The sequence below is a fragment of the Corythoichthys intestinalis genome, chromosome 10 (genome assembly GCF_030265065.1).
Source record: "Corythoichthys intestinalis isolate RoL2023-P3 chromosome 10, ASM3026506v1, whole genome shotgun sequence".
Lineage (NCBI taxonomy): Eukaryota > Metazoa > Chordata > Actinopteri > Syngnathiformes > Syngnathidae > Corythoichthys > Corythoichthys intestinalis.
In genome coordinates this window covers 12086117-12107522 of record NC_080404.1, presented here as the reverse complement: position 1 = coordinate 12107522, position 21406 = coordinate 12086117, and the positions used below count along the sequence as shown (strand labels likewise).

The 21406-nt window shown below is 39.6% G+C and overlaps 1 protein-coding gene across 1 annotated transcript in view; it reads right to left on the bottom strand.

Annotated features, from left to right (window-relative positions):
- The window catches only part of LOC130923322 (collagen alpha-1(XIX) chain-like), a 343167-nt gene that overhangs the window by 45253 nt on the left and 276508 nt on the right, over nucleotides 1-21406 (bottom strand). The window contains exons 37-46 of the mRNA XM_057848955.1: nucleotides 21298-21351; nucleotides 21044-21088; nucleotides 13066-13116; nucleotides 12858-12902; nucleotides 9409-9435; nucleotides 8175-8228; nucleotides 5961-6005; nucleotides 3788-3832; nucleotides 3627-3689; nucleotides 3176-3211 (exon numbers count right to left, since the gene is read on the bottom strand). Coding sequence (XP_057704938.1) covers nucleotides 3176-3211; nucleotides 3627-3689; nucleotides 3788-3832; nucleotides 5961-6005; nucleotides 8175-8228; nucleotides 9409-9435; nucleotides 12858-12902; nucleotides 13066-13116; nucleotides 21044-21088; nucleotides 21298-21351 — 465 coding nt within the window. The remainder of the gene's footprint in view (nucleotides 1-3175; nucleotides 3212-3626; nucleotides 3690-3787; nucleotides 3833-5960; nucleotides 6006-8174; nucleotides 8229-9408; nucleotides 9436-12857; nucleotides 12903-13065; nucleotides 13117-21043; nucleotides 21089-21297; nucleotides 21352-21406) is intronic.

The following is a 21406-nucleotide window of genomic DNA, read 5'->3' as shown; positions in this document are numbered from 1 at the left end:
TACCACATCCCGATCTGACAGCGAAAAAAAAGTTCAAAAAGTTTTAATTGTCACCTACTGTATAAAGTGGAAAGGTTTGTACTATTGTGGTTATACACCAATTCATTCATGTAGTGGTCAGTTTGACAAAATTGACAAGATGATTTCATACAACTCAATCTAAAATAAATTCAGATTCTGCCTCATCCTTTTCAACTGGCTATTACTGTACAACCCATGTGCGTCAATTTTTTTTTTCTTCATTGTTTTACCAGACAAAAGGAAGTGCTGAATTGCTCAGACTGTATTACTTTGATAGATGATTGTGCAACTTATGAAATGTTACATTTACACATTTTCTGTGGCTTTGAGTTTGCAAATAAAAATGAAAAAGCAAGTTGATAACATCTATTGTCCATTTACTAGAAATGGTGTTTCTTGAGCAATGCTGTTTTAAAGAATACAAAACTAAAGGACTGAAGCAGGGCTGCAGTTACCGATTAGTTAAATAATCGATTAAAGGGATCCACAGATAGAAAGCCTTGTAGCTCTTAAAAGATAAACATTATTATAAGTTAAAATAATTTGATATTGAAACCCCTCTTGAGGTTTTCGTTTTTATATAATTTGTAAAATTAGTTGAACTAGTAGGTCGCCATTGGTGTTGACGTCGCAGGGAGGTGATGTCACATGGTTACACTGCTGTGCTTCGACAGTATGACTCTAGCGAAATAAACATGTCATCTGTTCAACCCTTTCAATTTGAACCCGGGAGGAACATTGATGAGCATTACAGCACTGTCAATATTCCACAAAACGAGCAGCTAAAGCTAAATAAACAGGAAAGACGAGATGAGACGTGACAAGAGTTGGAAAAAAAATTGTGTTCTGCCAAAATGTGCTACACCGGCAAAACGTCTACAAGAGGTGAATTTGACACCCAAAGTACTACAATGCGCTTTCAGCTTGTTTTGTTTAGATGCATACAGACAGAACAGACTAAAGATGCCTTAAGAAAATACTTTAAACGTAGTAATATCAAATAAGGGGGGTTTAAATATGCTACATGACTAATGTGGTCAACAATCTGCTTTAAAGCTACCACAACACAATGTAGAGTATGAGAGAGAAATGCAAAGTACGTATTTTGAGGCATTGAAAAGGAAATAAAAGAATCAATAAAAACAAAAATAGTAAGTACACGCTGCTTTTAACAGATAAGCGCATGTGTTGGACGTCTCGCAGTGACTACGCCATCACCCCGAGCGTCCATAAAACATGGCAAATGTAGTTCAAAACATGTACTAAATAGCATAGATTTTTAAATCAATGGCAATATTTTACGTGTTTCTAATAACATATTTTCATAAAAGAGAACAATGTTGACGTATTAGAGCCTGGAAATCTTTAAATCCGAGGTTACCTTTAATCATGTTTCTGTCCCACCGTGCCGCCTTCATAATGTATTATTTTTAAACAAGAATAATGAAGAAAAATGCTTGTCTTTATTAAATATTTCATTGAGTGAGTCCATTCAAATCAACTCACGCTTTGATGCTCACTTGCCGAGAACAGCCTCTCACTTTCATACTGATTGAGTTGGTACAGCACAGGTTTATCCTGCCAGATAAAAGCTACAAACTTGTCAAACATCGTTAACGACAAATACCAAATGCCAGCTGCACTCGCCACAGCAAACGACCGCTAGTGTCTAACAAGATAACCAATGATTGACACATGCGCCTTTCAGGGTAGTGCTACCAAGCTTCTCTGGCAAGCTCAAAACTTCAAAGCATGTCAATCATCGTTAACTTTAACAAGCAAACTCCAGGACACTGCTGACCAAGAAAAGCAGCAGGAGGGAAAGTGAGAGGCTGTACAAGCATGAAGCAGAAAAACATATGTTTTTAAAATTAAAAATACAATACTTTTCACCCGATTCCGATCCTCCGAAAAATGCCGTGATCGGCCAAATTTCCGATCTTGGATCGAATCGGGACATCCTTAGTCTCGATTGGATCTTTCCCTGATTGATATATGGAATATATTCGTAGCGGATTTATGAAACAATCAATCTTGCATGCCAATTTAAGGTCAAACAAAAACAGGTAGAACGTTTTGACTAAAAGAGATGCAGTCTGTTCCCAGATGAATGAGAACTGATTGCTTATTACCCAGCCCAGGTGTATTGTTTGTCTACCGTCCTACAGTCTTTCACCTTCTGCAATGTCATGGCTTTTCTGCATCACTCCTGCTTGTTTCTCTCTAGTTTACTATGAATGCAGGAGCAGGGAGGGAAAATACCAAATGGAGCTCTCGGACCACATGTCACAACATCTTGTGTCTTCCAACTCTACCCTGTCACCCCTCATTGCTTTCTTTGAGCACACTCTGCAACACCCATGGGAGCATTCTCGTATCCATTCCAGCTGGTTTAAAGAAGCCACACATGACAGTGTAGCATTTGAGGTGTACTTTTAAGTGGAGCAATACTCCCCTTACCTGCTATTATCTTAACCACAACGTATTCCCCATAGCCTCATTGGACGCTTTAAATCTATCGTCTTGCCCATTGACTTGCTTCCTAGTGATTTACTTTAAACCGCAAATTGAAGGCATATGAGCTAGAGAGTGAAGCCACCTGCTAGATGGCACTGTTCCTCTACGGAAAACCAGCCTGATGCAGGGTAGTGAGATGTAACAAGTCATTGCAGTGCAGGGCTGGGATTATCCTCGAGGAGTATTAACTAATAATCAGGGGAAAACAATAAACTATTGGGGCAGTCATTAGTGTGCTTGGTGACATAATATTGTAAATCAAAAGGGAAAATGTGCAATGAGTACTGAATGACGAATCCTTTCTGTGTATGATTGTTTAGGAAACAGTGTTTAATAAATGTGGTGAGTTATCAAAATAATCGTTTCGGTCTTTGATTAAAACATTTAAGAATTGCCTGCAAGCATTAGCTGTGTAAATGGAGTTAAAAGACTGATAATCAACAAAGTCCTATATCAGCAGGTTTCCATTCAGCTTAATCATTAAAATGTCAAACAATGTATGCAAATTGGTTTAATGCACTCAGGTAGCTAGAAAGAAGTACGGTTGGGATAAAAATCTGCTGTGCCATCTCCCTGCAGCTCAACAGATGTAAAGCACTTTCCATAAGGGGATTTTAATGGTGCGCACACAACTCACCTTGTAGCCGGGAGTTCCATCTTTTCCAGGTCTGCCCTGCTCAAGGACCGCAACACAAACAAAGACATTTTGTATCAGCTTCTTCGATTGGATCAGCACCACTGCACCTCTGCTAATCTCTAATTTAATGGGATATCTAAATGATCCTGATTGCCTAGCAAGTGCTCTTCCATTGTAAGCTTGTAGGGGGAAAATTACGGAAAGCATCTTTTATGGGAATTACATCGAGGGATGTAATCATCTAAATGTGATGGCAAACACATTTTAATAGCTGTTATTTTTGTATCATGTATTTGCCCCCCCTTAATGGTAAAACACCTTTGGTGGTGGTACTTCAAAGACAGCTATTTGGTAAACCCAGGTTTACAGCATGGACATCCCGCTGTGGTATTTAGAGAGCATGTAGCTGTAATTATAAGGGTAGGCTAGTAGAATACATGTAGATACTTACAGCAACACCTTGCGGTCCCTCGGGTCCCGGGAACCCCGTCTCTCCGAGGGGCCCCCTTTCACCCTGTCAAAGAACAGAAACGAGTCAACGTGTCAGGCGGTGATGATAAAGGGATGATGTGTGGATTGACAACTCAAAGAGAGTTGGAGCCTGGCGCTCACCGGCTCTCCTGGGATCCCTGGTTCTCCCCGAGGTCCGGGTTTCCCCTGTCAATCAAAGGCAAAAGAAAGGCATCATCGGTGTTTGACAGACCCTCAATGGTGTCACATGTGGAGGAACTTTGCAGCCTCTCATTTATAATAGAACCAAGCTGCTGAGCACAAACCAACCTAATGTCATTCACTGGATATAAAAAGTTGACTACGGCACACCCCTGTTCCAATGCCAGGCTTTTGTGATTGAAAAAAATTAAGCTAGGACACACATTTTCCCACCCTTAATGTGACAATATTGAAAACAACAACAACCAAAAATACAAACAACAGCGATCTGTTATACTGTAACGGAGGATGTCTGTCTCTGTGACTTGGTCCAAACAAAGCTCAGCTGTTCTAGCAGGCTTTTCCTGACATTTTCATCATCACATCAAACAGCACGAGCCATGGTTCTCAGAGAATTTCCACATCGTCAGATGGATTTCATAGCTCCAAGGAACAGCCAGTGGCCTGTACTACAAAGCCGGTTTTCTGGCTTCTCAGGGTAACTTCGAGAGTAACTTCATCATGTGCAGCCTAATTTCCTGGCTAACCGGGACTAAGAAAGGTGGATATGTTGCCCTGGCAACATACGCCACATGTCAAACCTAGTGCTTTCAGAGTTAGATCTTGCTTACCCACAGGTTTCCAATTAACCACGCTCTATTTAAATAGCACTTCTCCGCGGACGTGTCCTCTTGACAATGACAGCGTACCTGGACGACACTGGTGCCTGGATTGTGAGGGCCTCTCGTCGGAGGGCACGAGTATTTAGAGACCGCCAGAATCCCCTGACATATGCGGACGATGTTTTCCATGAAAAATATAGATTTTCAGCTGAGGGAATTCGTTACCTGTGCCAGCTGATCGAGGTGGACGTCTTTAATGTAACCCGCCGAAGTCAGGCTCTCACAATCAAGCAGAATGTGTGCCTGTCCTTGCGCTCTTTTGCCAGCGGACAATATATGTATTCCATCTGTGATGCTGAATATCTGAGTAAGAACACTGTATGCTGTGTGATTCGGAAAGTGGTAGGAGTGTGGTATGGAAAGGCTTTAAATTGATTGTTGAAGATGCTATGCAGAACCCTGTGTCAGCTTCGGTGAATGTACAAAACGAATGTAGAGCTTTGCTCTCATACGAGAAATATATTTAACACATTTTTCCAGTGATTTTTCTTTGTGAAATTTGCATTTATAATGATCATAAAAATATGTAGACTATTTAAACATTGAGAAAACTTTTTTTCTGCCAACTCGAAGAGATTAAAATAAATGTCAAATCCACTGATAGGAAAGACACACAAATATAAAACATATAAATGTTTTTTGAACATGCATTTTACAGTCTTGTTTAACTGTGAGAATTCGTTACAAAAGACTTGAGGGCTTTAATTTGTTATCATTATGCACAGGCATCGTCACAAATGTTGATCACACAAAACGCAACCACGCATCACATCCCTGCATTTCCTTCTTCTTCTGATTCCTCACAAATATAAATTTCGAGGGGTTTTCGGGCTCGGGCATGGGTTAATTGACCGGGTTTGGGGCGGATCGGGCTGGATTTTTTTAGGCCCGATCTAATCTCTACTCTGAAGATACTCAAAGGGCATACATATTCATACAGTCAATGGGACTAAACATATAATCATCCTGTTTCATGTGGTGATGCAGATACGCTAAATTATTTCTTACAGTTAACGTACCAAATCTTATTTTATTGTCCTGACTTGGGACCCATGTTGATTTCTCTCACAAGAAAATCCGCCGTGCTTCCGTTTTGCGGGAAAACAATGAAAATGTGACCCCGTCATAAATCCTCGTATTTGGAGCACGTCATTTGTCGACACAAATGACAAGTCAAATTTTACGTTGGATGTCGAAAGGATCGTATGTCGATGCGACTGTATTTTGAGGTACCACTGTATTAGGTAAACTGGAGGCTCTAAACTGTCCATAGGTGTCATTGTTAGTTGAATGTGTTTATTGTCTATCTGTGCCCTGCCAGTGACTAGTGACAAGTCTAAGGTTTACCCACTTGCCCAGAGTCAGCTGGGATACCGGCTCAATGAAAAGCACTCAAGAAAATGCATATGAGTGAACTGATCAATAAGTAAAACTGAAAGGAACCTACTTACAATAGGACCTGGTAATCCAGGTGGACCAGGCAGACCAACATCCCCCTGAAGAAAATGTTGCAGTTATGTCAGACACACAGTGAATATAGAATACTGTTGTGCATAGTGTAGTGTAGTGTTTTTCCATAACAGTACATCATCTTTATGCTTCTGACAATAGGAAAGCTCACACTGGGAGTTGACTTGAAAGCAACATGATTTCTTGCCAATAACATACAGATTATTAGACAACAGGGTTAAATATTATAAAGAGCACAAAGAACCTCTTGATGAAGTTGTTGAACATTTGTTTGCCTCTTCTTTTAAAATATTCATGTTATGAAAATATAAACGTAAAATCTTCCACCTGTTCTATACTGCCAATTGATGCATAATGAGCTTAATACAGGGTGATTAAAAAAGAATGTGCCTAAATCATTACACTATATGTCAAACATGAAAAACATTACAAAACTGGCATAGGAAAATCTGTTGAACATAACTTAAAGTATTATTTCATTTATTTCATGTGCCAGTGATGGCCACCTTTGATCACTTATTTGAAAATCTGAAGTTACCGTAATTTTCACACTATAAAGCGCACCTGACTACAAGCCGCCACCCACCAAATTTGACACGAAAACGGCATTTGTTCATAGATTAGCCATAAAATGAAGCTGTCCTCGGTGTGATCTGAGATATTTACACCAAAAGATATGAACCGGTAACACATTTATCATACGATGATTTTGGCACATTCTTTTTGAATCACTCTGTATATTTATTCATTAATTTGTTGATCATACTTTGGTATAAAGTAGAATTACAATACTCACCGTATCCAATGTTATTCTTATCAGTAAGACTTGGCAAATTTAATACCCTCATACCCTTCACTTTTTGAGCCCTCAGTGGTAAAATCTAAGTTCTAAACCAAAGCTATGAAAAGAAATCAATATGTGACAATTGACAATTTGACGGAGAAGTTAACTGGGCGTATGGTTTTACGTAATGATTGTTAAGAATCAAGAATATTTTTGCCTTGTCATTTACCGTAATTTTCGGACTATAAGCCGCTTTTTCCTTCATTTTGAATCTTGCATGGCTTATAGTCCAGTGCGGCTTATTTGTTGATTTATTTGGGTCAATAGGTAACACTTTATTTGACAGCGGCATCATAGGACCGTCATAATTATGACATGACACTATCATGGGCATTAACTGAATGCTTATGACATATGTCATTAAGTGTCATCCGGCAAGTTACTTCATTTATGTCCACCTTGGATCCTTTACATCCATTTAAAAGTGAGAGAATTTGTCGGACAACACTAAATGATGTCTGTTATAAGCATTCATTAATGCTCATGACAGTGTCATGTCATAATTATGATTGCGTAATGACAGTCTTAAGGTGCCACTGTCAAATTAAGTGTTACCAAATACCATAATTAGCAATTAGTGAAACAACTAAAACAGCAACTGAAGAAATAACTAGCACAGAACATGAATTTTGATTGTAATTTACATCTATAGCGTTGTAATGCATTCTAGGAGGCATGTTGGACAACACATTGTTGACAGCAGGTAGCAGCAGAGGTTGCCCGTCTCCCCAAAGGGAGCAGTGATGGCCAATTGAAGCTTCTTCTAGCAATGAAGCTTTGCAGCCAACTGCTTCACAGCTTTGAGTTCATTTGGTCTTATGACAGTTGTATGATGCCGCTGTCAAATAAAGTGTTACTCGATAATATCTTTTGGTGTAAATATCCCATAATACAGTGAGGACAGCTGCAGCTTATAGTCCAGTGAGTCTTATCTATGAAATGCCGTTTTCGTGTCAAATTTGGTGGGTGGCAGCTTAAAGGCAGGTGCACCTTATAGTGTGAAAATTATGGTACTTGTTAAATGTTTTTTGTGTTTTTCTTTTTTATTGCACTGTTGCATGTCTTATATGTAACTTCAAATTGAAAAACTGTCAGTGAAAAACTGTAGTGTAGAGTCATAAAAAAGGAAGTCTTTACTTCTATACGACTATACAGTACTGTATTTTGTTTCTTCAATTAATATAATATTGACCAAATTAGAAAAATTTAAAATGTATTAAACTTGAAGTATGTCAAGACTAGTATGTCTCATATATAATACAGAGCAGTTATCCAATGAAGCACAACAATGAACTGATGCTAACTTTATTTGTCAGTTTTACTGTTGTTTTTATTAGATGCTTCTGCTTACCTTAGCACCTGGTAGACCTTCAAGCCCAGGTAATCCCATGAGCCCCGGTTCTCCCTGTAAGTAATGAAAAATGACACACTCAACTTTCAAAATGTAGGGGAAAAAAAACAAAAAACTAACCCAAAAATTGTTTGTGAAAACTACATTCCGTTTCACCATCCCAGTTACTATTTTGGTCGCACGAGCTTATAAGGTCATCTGATGAGCTCTTGAAGGTGTGCTTATTTTATTTTATGGCTGTCAGTAACTGTTAGGGCATCAAATATAGATCCAAACTACGTACCTCGCAATAAATTGAATTCTGCATGACACAAGGCGTCACACGGTTCGATCTCTGCTCTCGGCACACTCGGTCGGTTATTAATACATGCCTTCATACGTCAATACGAAGGTAATCCTGAGGGGACAATACTTCAACCCCACTGCATTTTTTTGTATGATCTACGGCATAAGCTGTCACGATTTGTGAGCTGTAGATGAGACGGTGAAAGAGCCACCCCATTTTAAAAATCCCAATCAGGCTTACTTTGTGCCCTAAAAATAGAGAGCTATTTGCAGCTGCATGAACAAGAGATGGCCTCTATTGAGCTCATTTTGTTCAAGCTGCCATGAAGAAACTCCATTATGTGGAAAAGAGGGGCAACTGGCGCTGACATAGATGGATTGTGCAGGTAATTGTCACACATGTAGATTGTCACGAGTAAGGGAGCGTGGTTAAGGGGGAGCAGGGCAGCCAGGGGGATCAGCTGTGAGACGGATTGAGGCAATTCCACCACAGCACTGGTGCTGCTCACACAATTTATTAAAATGTCAAATTAACATCCTGGTGAAAAATCACAGTGCAACAAAACAATAAAATCTACAATTGGTCTCATGCGAATAAAGAATTCACTGTGATGGCAAGAGCAGAGTTGTTTCCGCGGCTGTGTGGATTGTTTTCAGGCATCAGTAGAAAGAAGGTGGAGGTCATATAAGGGGGTGGGGGGCATTTGAAGAGCGTGGAAAGATTCATGGGTTCCCGCTGGCATAACACTGTGTTCCTACTATGTCACATTTTTAGAAGACATTATTTGTGTATGTGCATGTGTTGGAATTTAGCAGTCAGAGACTTTAGAATACATTGACTTATATGGTGAATATGCACATTGAAAGAAATAAACTGACAGCAAAATTAACAACATATATTTTACACACACACCAACACACATACACATACACATTAAAAACAACTCACTGAAAGTCCTTCATCTCCTTTGGGACCCTTAAAAGAAGAACAGTAAAAGAAGAACAGATACTTTAAATGTGACCACATAAAAATAATGGACACCGACTAAAAGTGTTATTCTTCGACTGGTTGTGATAGTAATAGCAACGACTTATGGTACACTGTATAGCTTCCCGCCATAATATTATGACCATTTGTTTTTTTAACACAAGAGCTGATTAAAATACAACAAAAGCATGCATTTACAAATGTAATATTTTTGTTTAAAACATGCAGATCCACATGTTTGCAATGTTGTACATGTGTTTGCAACATAAACAGGACCATGTTTAAACATTTGCAGTGCACACTGTATAAATCATTTTTTTTGGCACACGTAACTTGTCCTATTTCAATGTGTTATATGTAAATCATCACATTAAAAAATGTCTAATAATTTCTATGTATTAGAGAAGTACAGAAGTACTTGCTTTAAATTTTACTTTAAAAGTAAAAGTATTTTCTTCCGATGCAAAACTTTAATATACGTATACAGGAAGTCCCCGCGCTACGACGTACCCGACTTACGTGATTTCGACTTTATGACATCGGAGTTTCAGTTTTTTTTTTTTTTAAATGAAGTAGACTTTTTTTTGTGATGCATGCGTTTATTTTGGCGCAAGAAGCATAGAGCAGGTTGTACTTCTGCACGCGAGTAAGAGCGCATATTCACACGAAAAAGTATTTCCGCCCAGGAAAAAGAGCGCATGTGCACATATGAAGAAGAGGGCCACGCAGCCAAGGGAGGGACGCAATATTGAATCGCTGTTGTTGAAAATGAAACTGATTTAATTTCATTATTATTATAGTTTCATTCTGCAAGTGTTGATGTCATGAGCAGCTGAATATAGTCAGCAAACCACACGGACGTCTGACATCATCATTTTGGAGCTTAGCTCGCTGTCTTGCTAGGACTTAGCTCCAACATCTTGGCGCGGACAGTACAGTGACGTATAATACATGTTCTTGGATAGTTATTAAGTACCAAGTAAGCAAATACCCAGGGGTGCTAAAAGGGTTAATTCTGACCTACGTGGAAATTCAGGTTACGTCACCAGCGTACGAACAGAACTCGTAACCCGGGGACTCCCTGTGTATATATATTCATATACGCACATACAGAGATCTGAGTCAATATTCAAAGAAAGAACCAGGAAATTAATTAAATCAAAACTGTGCTGAATGGAAAAAAAACAAGCAATAAAATTTACTGCACTGTAAACTAAAGCTTAACAAGCTAAAAAACTCCCAAAACTTAGCTTAATGACAGATTGCAAGCAATTATCAGGTGCATACCGCCACCAACTGTACAAGAGTGTGGTGTTTTTTATTGGTCAATATCTTGTTGACCTGCCTAATCTTGCTTGTTCTTGTGATGCTGCCTCTAGTGCTCAGTTAGGGTATAGTTGCACGGTGCGTATCGATTGCGCCGGAGGCATAAAAGCGAAACTATCAACTCACGATGAGAAAAAAAGAAAAAAAAGTAACGTGTAACGCAGGTGACAATTTGAAAAGTAGTGGTGTAAAAAATAGATATACCTGCTGTAAAATGTAGTGAAGTAAAAAGTCCCACTTCATATTTGTACTCAAGCACAGGTAAACAAAAATGTACTTACACTTGTATGAAAAAGTATCGGAACCTTTTGGAATTTCTCACATTTCTGCATAAAATCACCATCAAATATGGTCTTTGCTAAAATCACACAGATGTAAAAACAGTGTCTGCTTGAACTAAAACCACCCAAACATTCATAGGTTTTCATATTTTAATGAGCATAGTATGCAATCAGTGACAGAAGGGGGAAAAATAAGTATGTGAACCATCACGTTTAATGATGAACACCATTATTGGCTATAGTTTTACATATAGTTGATGTGTGCACAGATATTGGACTGTGCCAGTGATTTCTGTAAGTCATTAGCAGACACTCTAGGGTTCTTTTTTACATCTCTGAGTATTCTGCCCTGAACTCTTGACATCATCTTTGGTAGATGGCCACTCCTTGGGAGAGAAGCAACAGTGCCAAACTCTCTCCATTTGTAGACCTCTCTGACTGTCAATTGATGAACATCCAGACTTTTAAGATGGTTTTGTATCCTTTCCCCGCTTCATACAAATGAACAATCCTTGATTGCAGGTTTTCAGGCAACTCTTTTGACTGAGCCATGATGTACATAAGACAATGCTTCTCATCAAGACAATTCTTACCAGGTGTGTGTTTTATAGTGGGCGGGGCAGCTTTAAACCACTCATCAGTGATTGGGCACACAGCTGACTTCAATTGTTTGGTAAAAATTGGTTTCAATTGCTCTTTAAGTCTCCTTCGGCAGAGGGTTCACTTACTTATTTTCCCCCTTCTGTCATTGTTGCATGCTATCCTCATTAAAATATGAAAATCAAATTTCTGGGTGGTTTTAGTTAAAGCAGAAACTGGTTTTACATCTGTGTGATTTTGACAAATATCAGATCACATTTAATGGTGATTTTATACAGAAATGTGAGGAATTCCAAAAGGTTCAGATACTTTTACATACCACTGTAAGTACAGTGATGGAATACTTTTACTTTGTTATATTCCACCACTGCATACCTTGATAGTTTGGCCATGCATATGATAATAAAATGTGTATTATTATGGTTGCAGTGTCCTCCAGTTGGAATTATGGTTGCCATGTTCGTCATGCGAATCTTTATATTTGGAAGTGAAACCTGTAAAGCATAATTTGTATGCCTTACGTTTCAGTGATGATGTTTTTATTTTGCTTTCATGGTATGCATGTCCTCAGTGCACACAATAAAAATGAACACAATTGGAACAGGCAAATCATCTGCAATATACAAATTAATGTTTGGAACATATTTTTGTGTTACATGTACTCTAAACTACCAAGAATGATTTTAGTCCCTGAAGGAGGCAAAACTGGGAACGAAATCCTAAAGATTCAACTGTGGAGATTTTTCTGGTGTTGTGGAGGAATGATCCCTATGGGGCCTTTGATTGGATGTCTCCTTGGGCCTGACGAGATTACAAACTGCCTGATAAGGAAGAGCAGTGCAAGGGGAATTTCAAAGTGGGCAATTTTGGCTTGGCACTGTGTGGCTGAACTCTGACTTCCATTTGCAAATCGCTGATGTTTTGTGCATCCCGGGGCAGGTCAGAGACACCTGTCTGAGCATCAGGAAATCTCTTTGCCTTTACCCACCAAGCTGAAGCAGCAGCAGCAATGGCGGCACCTCTCAATGAATATGACTGAGTGCGATATGAGAACCTCAGAAGCTGAGATAACACTGGAGGGCCGATGTTTTTTTTTTTTTTTTCCTTTATGCGGCTCTCTAGAACCAACATGTCTGTCTGCTGATGTTTCTTCACCGTGCACTTTGAAGAAATCACTTCAGGCATAACGATAATTATACTTACCGGAGCACCGGGAGCCCCAGGGGGTCCTAAAATAGCTCCACCACTCTGAAAAGACATGATTTTGACTTTATGGCTTTCTATTCCACAATATGGGTCAAACGAATTTTTACCAGAGGCATAGACTTTTTCCTGCCAAAATGATTGATGGTATTGCACTGTGCACTCCATGCATCAATGGATCACAACGACACCGAATAAAGGTCTTTACCTGCAGCTTGTACAGACCGCTCATCCCGTTGCCCTCCACATAGGGTACCCCCTAAAACAAAACCAGCCGTAAATCACATGGCATTTCATCCACAGAGCTTCCTTACTGAGATTCTTCAACATCAGATGTTGATACAGTAAGCCCTGGGCAGTTATTTACTGCTAAGCCTTTAAAAGCTACACGGGGGCGATCGATACCTCATTTGGTGATTTCATAATGAGATGTGATGGGTGAGAACAGAAAATGGTAAGAAATCTGAACTTCATAAACCCTGTAATATTCTAAGAGGTAAGAACAACAGTTGAGGTCTATAGAGTTATTGCGATATCACAAAGACTTCTGGCGGAGTGTTCCAACACAAACATGTTTTTTGCCCGTTTTAGATCAGTGAATGAAAGCCTTTAAAATAGAAAGGGAGTTAAGGTGCTCATTTAGAGGCAAGTGGATGCCTGTGCCCTTTTCAGGCCACTGAGCCATCCCCTGTCCTCCCAAACTGCACTTTATGAGCCTACGGTGTGTGTGTGTGTGTGTGTGTGGGGGGGGGGTTAAGGTAGGTTCAAGGGGACGCCTGATGCATTATAGATTGGCTTTGGAAGCGCTTACTCACTGGCCTTTTAGAGGAAGTGGACATGGTTCAATGCCAGCAAGCGGGTCATCACAATGTCATCATATTTGTACTTGTTTGTCATTTTTCTCTCTTGTCTTCCACTAAATAGTCTTAGGCAGACTGAAATAAAAGCATAATATGACTGTTTTAGGGATTTTAATGTTTGATTCTTGGTTTGTAATACACATTAAAATTTTGTGTGTATAAGAGAAGTCAGAATAGGCCGAAATAGCATTTATTTATTTTATTTTTATCTCTGTATTACTAACAATTCGAGGTGTGACTATTATTTGAACCTTAACACCCACTGGGCTCTGGAATTTGGGAATATCAGCAAAACTAGAGATGGAATAGTCTGGAGCAATGTGAGCTTTTGAAAAGGAGACTTCCTATTTATCCTCAATGATTCTAACAGCACCACTACACACCTCACCACTTACAGAAAACATTTTAAATGTAAATGGCAGTAAGTAGGTATTTTCACGGCTAGCCAGAGCGTTTTATCAGATTCAACGGCGACGACTCTGCTACAATTGGCTTTCTAATTATACTTTGGCTGTATCTACACTAGGACTGATAATGGCCTTAAACGTGTGATTAGTTAGACTATACGGCATGTCAGCTACACTAATGTGCCTTATCCATGCAAGAACTTACACAGATAAGTTAGCCAGTTTACCCGCGGCTTAATAGACTAGTGTCTCCGTACAACAATCAGATACTAAGGGAGTGACGTCATGGAGCGTGCCAACCCCATTTTTAGTGCGGCATGACGGCACTGTAAACAGTGGAGACGGACGATAAAGACGTGGCATTCCGCTCCTCTTTTCCTTTCCACAGTCATTGTTTACAGTTTATCATCTAGGGTGTAGAACAGGTGTCAGGAACCTATGTCTGTGAGTCATTTTTGGCTCTTTTGATGAGTGCATCTGCCTTTCCGCCAACTCGTAATTTTAAATGTGGTACTTGCCAGTTCGCTGGACTTAAACGAGCTGTGAAGAGCTGATAATGCATTCACACATTTTTCTTGAACGTCACAATAAGATGTTTCAATTCACTGCTCATTGGTGGTCCTCCCATCGCGGATCACACGGAGATCAGCGTTTTATTACAGAGTTCATCTCGCATGCTATGTCTCCGATCAGCCAGCTGCGGGGCTGGCCCCTTCCAACTCAATGCTGACCGAACTGGTTAACAGTATATAAAATTGCGTAGAAGAAAATTAAACCCGTAAAGTGAACTGCGTGGTACCCCAAGTCACTGAGGCGCTAGACCAGTTTCATTTTGATGACATTTCCGCCTGTCAAAACCGCCGCCACTTCAAGGATCGCCACTGTTATGCACAAGCCCTCCTGGTTGCTGTTTCCACTTCCCGGAAATATATGCAGCGCAAGGGCGTGGGTTTGCAGAGGGACGGTAGGGACATAACACTAACAATTTTTCAGGATGCTAAAACTGTCCCTACTTTTAAGCAACCTTATTTGCATTATATAATAACTTCAGTTATATAGGACATTTAGATTGTCCTGCCATATGTTGTAAGGATAGAATTGACCCTACCATTATTAAGTGAATTACTTTCATTATGTTCAGACTCACATTGCCCTATTTTCACTTGCTGAATGCGCCGGTCCATTTTTTTCCCTCAAATGTACATTTGATTGACTGATGACTTGACCCCCCTCGCCCACTCACACCCAATCACTGCCCCAATACAAATACAACATGCCACCTCCTCCGCCCCCTTCGAAGACGAGGAATATTAATTTTTTTTCCCGCTAGCAGCAGCCACTGTAAGTAATGTAAAAAGATGTCTATATTGTAGAGGTTGGGAACACACCACTAATTTTGCTACTGAAAGTCCGACCTGCATCAGAGTTACCATAACATTAATCTGTGTGAATCTCCCAAACTCGAGTAGGAAGCTGCTTTGAGAGAAATATCCTCCTGTATGTGTTTTCTACTGTTAGCGTTGATTAAACTGTGAGAAATGCAGTGAAGCGAGGTTTACCCCCTTCTCCCCAATTTTCATAATTACTTTATTTAGGTGGCCTAAAAGCAGCCCAAACATTTTTGTGAAGTTTGGCTGTGCTTGTGGACAAAAGCAGTAGTGTTTTACCTGACGAAAGGCTCTATTTTTATTTATTTTTGTTATAAGCTATAAGGTTTTTTTTTTTGTTTTTGTTTTTTTTCTCGGTTATATATTTTTTTTTAGACAGACAATGTTGAGTGGTCTAAAGACAAATGCTTAGTTTTTGCCTTCCTGGATAGTTAAGAGGTGATTAACAGGTTTGTATTTATTGTGTATGTTAATATAATTTATGTTCAAATATTGCAATTTAAATTTGCTAGTAAAATCCAGACATTTATTGTAGTTTTCAAAATATTTCTTTTGTAGTTTTTTAAAATAAAGGTTTAAATTGAACAGTGTTTCACCTGAACAAAACATATGCACTGCATAAACACACCCCCTTAAAACTAGTTAAATTCCCTTGTTTTCAGTGTTGTTTTCTACTAGAAATAAGTGAAATGATTTGCCAGTGTGTCAAGTAAATTCACTCACTTAGATGTCTTGAAATAAGAAAAATAGCTAGCTGAAAATAAGCCTAACAGACCTATTTTAAGCAAAAAGTATATCTAAAAAAAGCTTGATTTTCTGAAATGTTCTTAATTGAAGAATAGATATTGTTCAAAACGTTATTTGAAAGCATTATTTCTGCATTTAGGGGAAAATTGACCAACTTTTAGATGTATGGACTTAATAAGAACAAATAGTAATATTTAATTAATTTAACTCGAATAATCTGACGTATTATTCTGTTAACTAGTCTTTAACACTCAAAACAAGATGTAGAAAATTATTCGACTAGATTTAAGAAAAATGATCAGATTAAGACGTTATAAATTTGCAGTGTGAAAGTTAGTACAAGTCAATACAGATTTATTTTGCATTGATCATTTAGCCTTTCAATTAATTACATTCATATTCGTGAGAAACGTAGCCCTGACCCCCGTTCACCTAATCTCTTTGGTCTTATTAATGTCCTGTCCCCAGCAAAAAGTGTGCATGCAAGTTATGCTGTTATATCGTCCCTACCAATATTCAGACCAAACCTACGCCCTAGACACAGCGCCACACCATGTGTTTCTACTTGTGATTTTCCAAGTGGTGAGTGCACAACTAAGCATCAATTGTAACATTCCAAGTAACGGTGTCAGGCTTTCGTTGTGGTTTTCTAAAGATTTATATCAATCACAATCTCCTTTCACTCTCGCTCCTGCGTGATGCGTTCAATTGCGTTCACGAAAAAAACTGTGATCACAAAACGGAGTTCCCAATCACTGGTCTTGAAGGTGTAATAATTTCAAAATTTCCCGCCGGCGAGTAATGAGTTTCCAGTTCAGAGGTAAACCGCATGGGCGATGACGTAACACATGCGGCTGCGTGGTTTGCGCAAATGCAGGCGTATTTTGCAGAAGCGGGGGGGCCTTAAACGCACCTTAAACGTAATGCGGACAGGTATAAAAATAACCTTTCCTAGTGTAGACGTAGCCTTTGATGGCTTTGAGTGAATGATGGCCCATTATTCCCTGTAAGAGGAGGGAGAGAAGAAGTATAGGAGGGTGGGGGAGGAAAGGAGACATTTGATGGGCGTAAACCAAACAGCAGCCTTAAAGAAAAAAGGTTGATTTTGAACAGATGTTCAAATGACATTTTTTTGGAGTGATTTCAAAATTTAAAAAATAGAGTGAGCTAAAACAAGCAGTTTTAGGAAAAGTCATGAAAGCACAACACTGTAAATTGAACAGGCACAGACAGGGCTGTCAAGAGACTTGTGGGGGCTCAGGGACAAGAGCCCATTATAGGGCCCCCCACCCTTGCCTCCGGCTTTTCACGACAACATCAGCAGTACTTTTAGTGGTTTGCAAGCAATGATAGTGTAAAATTTGAAAATATTTAATTTGAGATGGACAGTCAAATATAACAGATCGTAATGTGATGTGACACAATATAAACAAACAATTTCCCTCTATTGTCCCATAGAGGCTATAATACAATAAATCTGAGAGTGCTATGCCTGCCTGCTAAGCAACAAAACAGTATGGTAGCTAAACATCCTGTGCCTGCCCCCTCCACATGCCTGGGGTTATCAAGCCCTCAAACTGTGATGCGCCTAGATTTTTTTATGTCAGCAAAGTCATTTATAACATCAGTAAAATCCAGTTTTTGAGCAAGCTCACGCTTAATGGAGAGCATGGCTAGTTTGTTAAGCCTGCCCAGTGATATGGTGGAGCGTAGGTAGTTTTTTTATTATTCTCATTTTACTGAAGGCTCGCTCTCCTCCAGCTACAGTCACTGGCAATAAGGCATTATATTGCTGCCTCTAAGGCATTATATTGCTGCCTCTATTCTGAGCAAACAATAGTGGACTTTGAGTATACAAGACACCCCTCCTGCTCTCGCTCAATTTCTGTACACCTGTGCTGCTTCTATTCTGAGCGAGCAAAACTGGATTTTGAGCACACCTCCTACTCTCGCTAAATTTCTCGACTCCTGCGCTCGTCAGTATTTTTTCTTGGCACGCTCAGTTGAGCAAAGGCTACTAACGTGTCATGAAGCCAACCAATCAGAGCTAGCGGAAGTACAATGGTTGGCTGTATGCCCTCCGCTAGCTCTCTGTGTGTGCTCAAAATCCAGTTTTGCTCGCTCAGAATTGAGGCAGCACAGGTGTGCAGAAATTGAGCGAGAGCAGGAGGGTTGTTTTCTGTGCTCAAAATTCATTGTTGCTCGCTCAGAATAGAGGCAGCAATATAACGGCATATGGCAAAGAAAAGAAAACGCGTAGGAGTGTGCTACGTGTGGGTACGTTTTCAACAATGTGCTTCATATTAGCGTTTGCTGTAATACACAGTGGGTTGTATATCCAAGATAAATCCAGCCGCCGGTCCAGAGTCTGTTCAGCCTCGCGCACCTGCTCCCCACAGACTAACATCCTAGTATATCCCTGATCTCCCATCACCTTCTCTCTCCTCGGCTCAACGCGAGCAGCATGTCTTTTCATACCGCAGCTCAATAGGCTACTACTTACGTACTAGTATATAACAAAATACAGAACTGGGTCAAACCATTCTCTGCTAAGACAGAGGGGGTTGGGGGGGTTGTTGTACAAAAAAAAGGAAAAAATATATATTTGAATTATTTAATATGTTAAAATTTTTAAGTACTAGTCCTTCTAAAAAATTAGCATATTGTGATAAAGTTCATTATTTTCTGTAATGGACTGATAAACATTAGACTTTAATATATTTTAGATTCATTACACATGATCTCAAAAAATTAGCGTATCATGAAAAGGTAATTTAAAGAAGCTATTAACCTAATCATCTGAATCAACGAATTAACTCAAAACCCCTACGAAAGATTCTTGATGCTTTTAAAAACTCCCAGCCAGGTTCATTACTCAAAACCGTAATCATGGGCAAGACTGCCGACCTGACTGCTGTCCAGAAGGCCATCATTGACACCCTCAAGCAAGGGCTAAGACACAGAAAGAAATTTCTGAGCGAATAGGCTGTTCCCAGAGTGCTGTATCAAGGCACCTCAGTGGGAAGTCTGTAGGAAGGAAAAAGTGTGGCAGGAAACGCTGCACAACAGAAGAGGTGACCGCACCCTGAGGAAGATTGTGGGAAAGGGCCGATTCCAGACCTTGGGGGACCTGCACAAAACATGGAAATGGGCTACTGGTTCCCTACATTCCCCAGGTCAAGCCACTTTTGAACCTGAAACAGCTGCAGAAGCGCCTGACCTGGGCTACAGAGAAGCAGCACTGGAATGTTGCTCAGTGGTCCAAAGTACTTTTTTCAGATGAAAGCAAATTTTGCATGTCATTCGGAAATCAAGGTGCTGGAGTTTGGAGGAAGACTGGGGAGAAGGAAATTCCAAAATGCATGAAGTCCAGTGTCAAGTACCCACAATCAGTGATGGTCTGGGGTGCCATGTCAGCTGCTGGTGTTGGTCTACTGTGTTTTATCAAGGGCAGAGTCAATGCAGCTAGCTATCAGGAGATTTTGGAGAATTTTATGCTTCCATCTGCTGAAAAGCTTTATGGAGATGAAGATTTCATTTTTCAGCACAACCTGGCACCTGCTCACAGTGCCAAAACCACTAGTAAATGGTTTACTGATCATGGCATTACTGTGCTCAATTGGCCTGCCAAATATCCTGACCTGAACCCCATAGAGAATATGTGGGATATTGTGAAGAGGAAGTTGAGAGACAGCAGACCCAACACTGTGGATGAGCTTAAGACCGCTTTCCAAGCATCCTGGGCCTCCATAATGCCTCAGCAGTGCCACAGGCTGAGTGCCTCCATTCCGCGCCGCACTGTTTTTCTTGACTTTTTTGCCAAAATCATCAATATTTAAACAATAAAAGGCTTGAACTACTTCAGTTGTGTGTAATGAATCTAAAATATATAAAAGTCTAATGCTTATCAGTACATTACAGAAAATAATTAACTTTATCACAATATGCAAAATTTTTTAGAAGGACTAGTATATATCGAGTAGAACATAATATTTAATCAGACAATGATTTAAATAAAAAAGAAATATGTGAATGTAAAGTAAAATAAATTAAGGAGCCTCTACGGTCCTGAGGCCCGGGACAACATACCCCCCGACCCCCCCATGCTTTGGGGCTGTTTTTCTGCAATGGGACCAGGACGAGTTATCTGTGTAAAGGAAAGAATGAATGGGGCCATTGAAGATTAGATATGGCTGGGTCTTTCAGCATAACAATGATCCCAAACACACAGCCAGGGCAACAAAGGAGTGGCTTCGTAAGAAGCATTTCAAGGTCCTGGAGCGGCCTAGCCAGTCTCCAAATCTCAACCCCATAGAAAATCTGTGGAGGGAGTTGAAAGTCCGTGTTGCCCAACGACAGCCCCAAATCATCACTGCTCTAGAGGAGATCTGCATGGAGGAATGGGCCAACATACCAGCAACAGTGTGTGAAAAGCTTGTGAAGAGTTACAGAAAACGTTTGGCCTCCGTTATTGCCAACAAAGGGTACATAACAAAGTATTGAGATGAACTTTTTGTATTGACCAAATACTTATTTTCCACCCTGATTTGCAAATAAATTCTTTAAAAATCAAACTATGTGATTTTCAGTGGGTTTTTTTTTTTTCACATTCTGTCTCTCATGGTTGAGGTTTACACGTGTTGACAATTCCATGCCTCTCTTAATATTTTCAAGTGGGAGAACTTGCACAATTAGTGGTTGACTAAATACTTATTTTCCCCACTGTATAATGCTGAATTGCCACTTATAGCACATTTATATGCATGTGTAGTCAGATAACTTACTGGAGGTCCTGGAAGGCCTGGTCGACCGGGAGGTCCTTCATTTCCCTGTTATGAACAAACAAGAAATACTATCTTTAGAAATCTTGTAGAAGAAAATGTTACCCTGAAAATCCAAACAGGTAAATTCCAATGAAAACATCAAACAAAAACATAATACATGAATTTAAACATTTCAGTTGTAATGGGTAATTTAGGGTTACAATATGAATAAAAAATGAATATAATATGTATATCTCTGGATTAAAATACCTTACTTTTTCCCCTTTTACTCCTGTTTGTCCCATTGGACCAGGGCGACCCATGAGGCCCTGTAAATAAACCAGAACAGTAAACATTTCAAATGGAACACACATTTTGTCATGA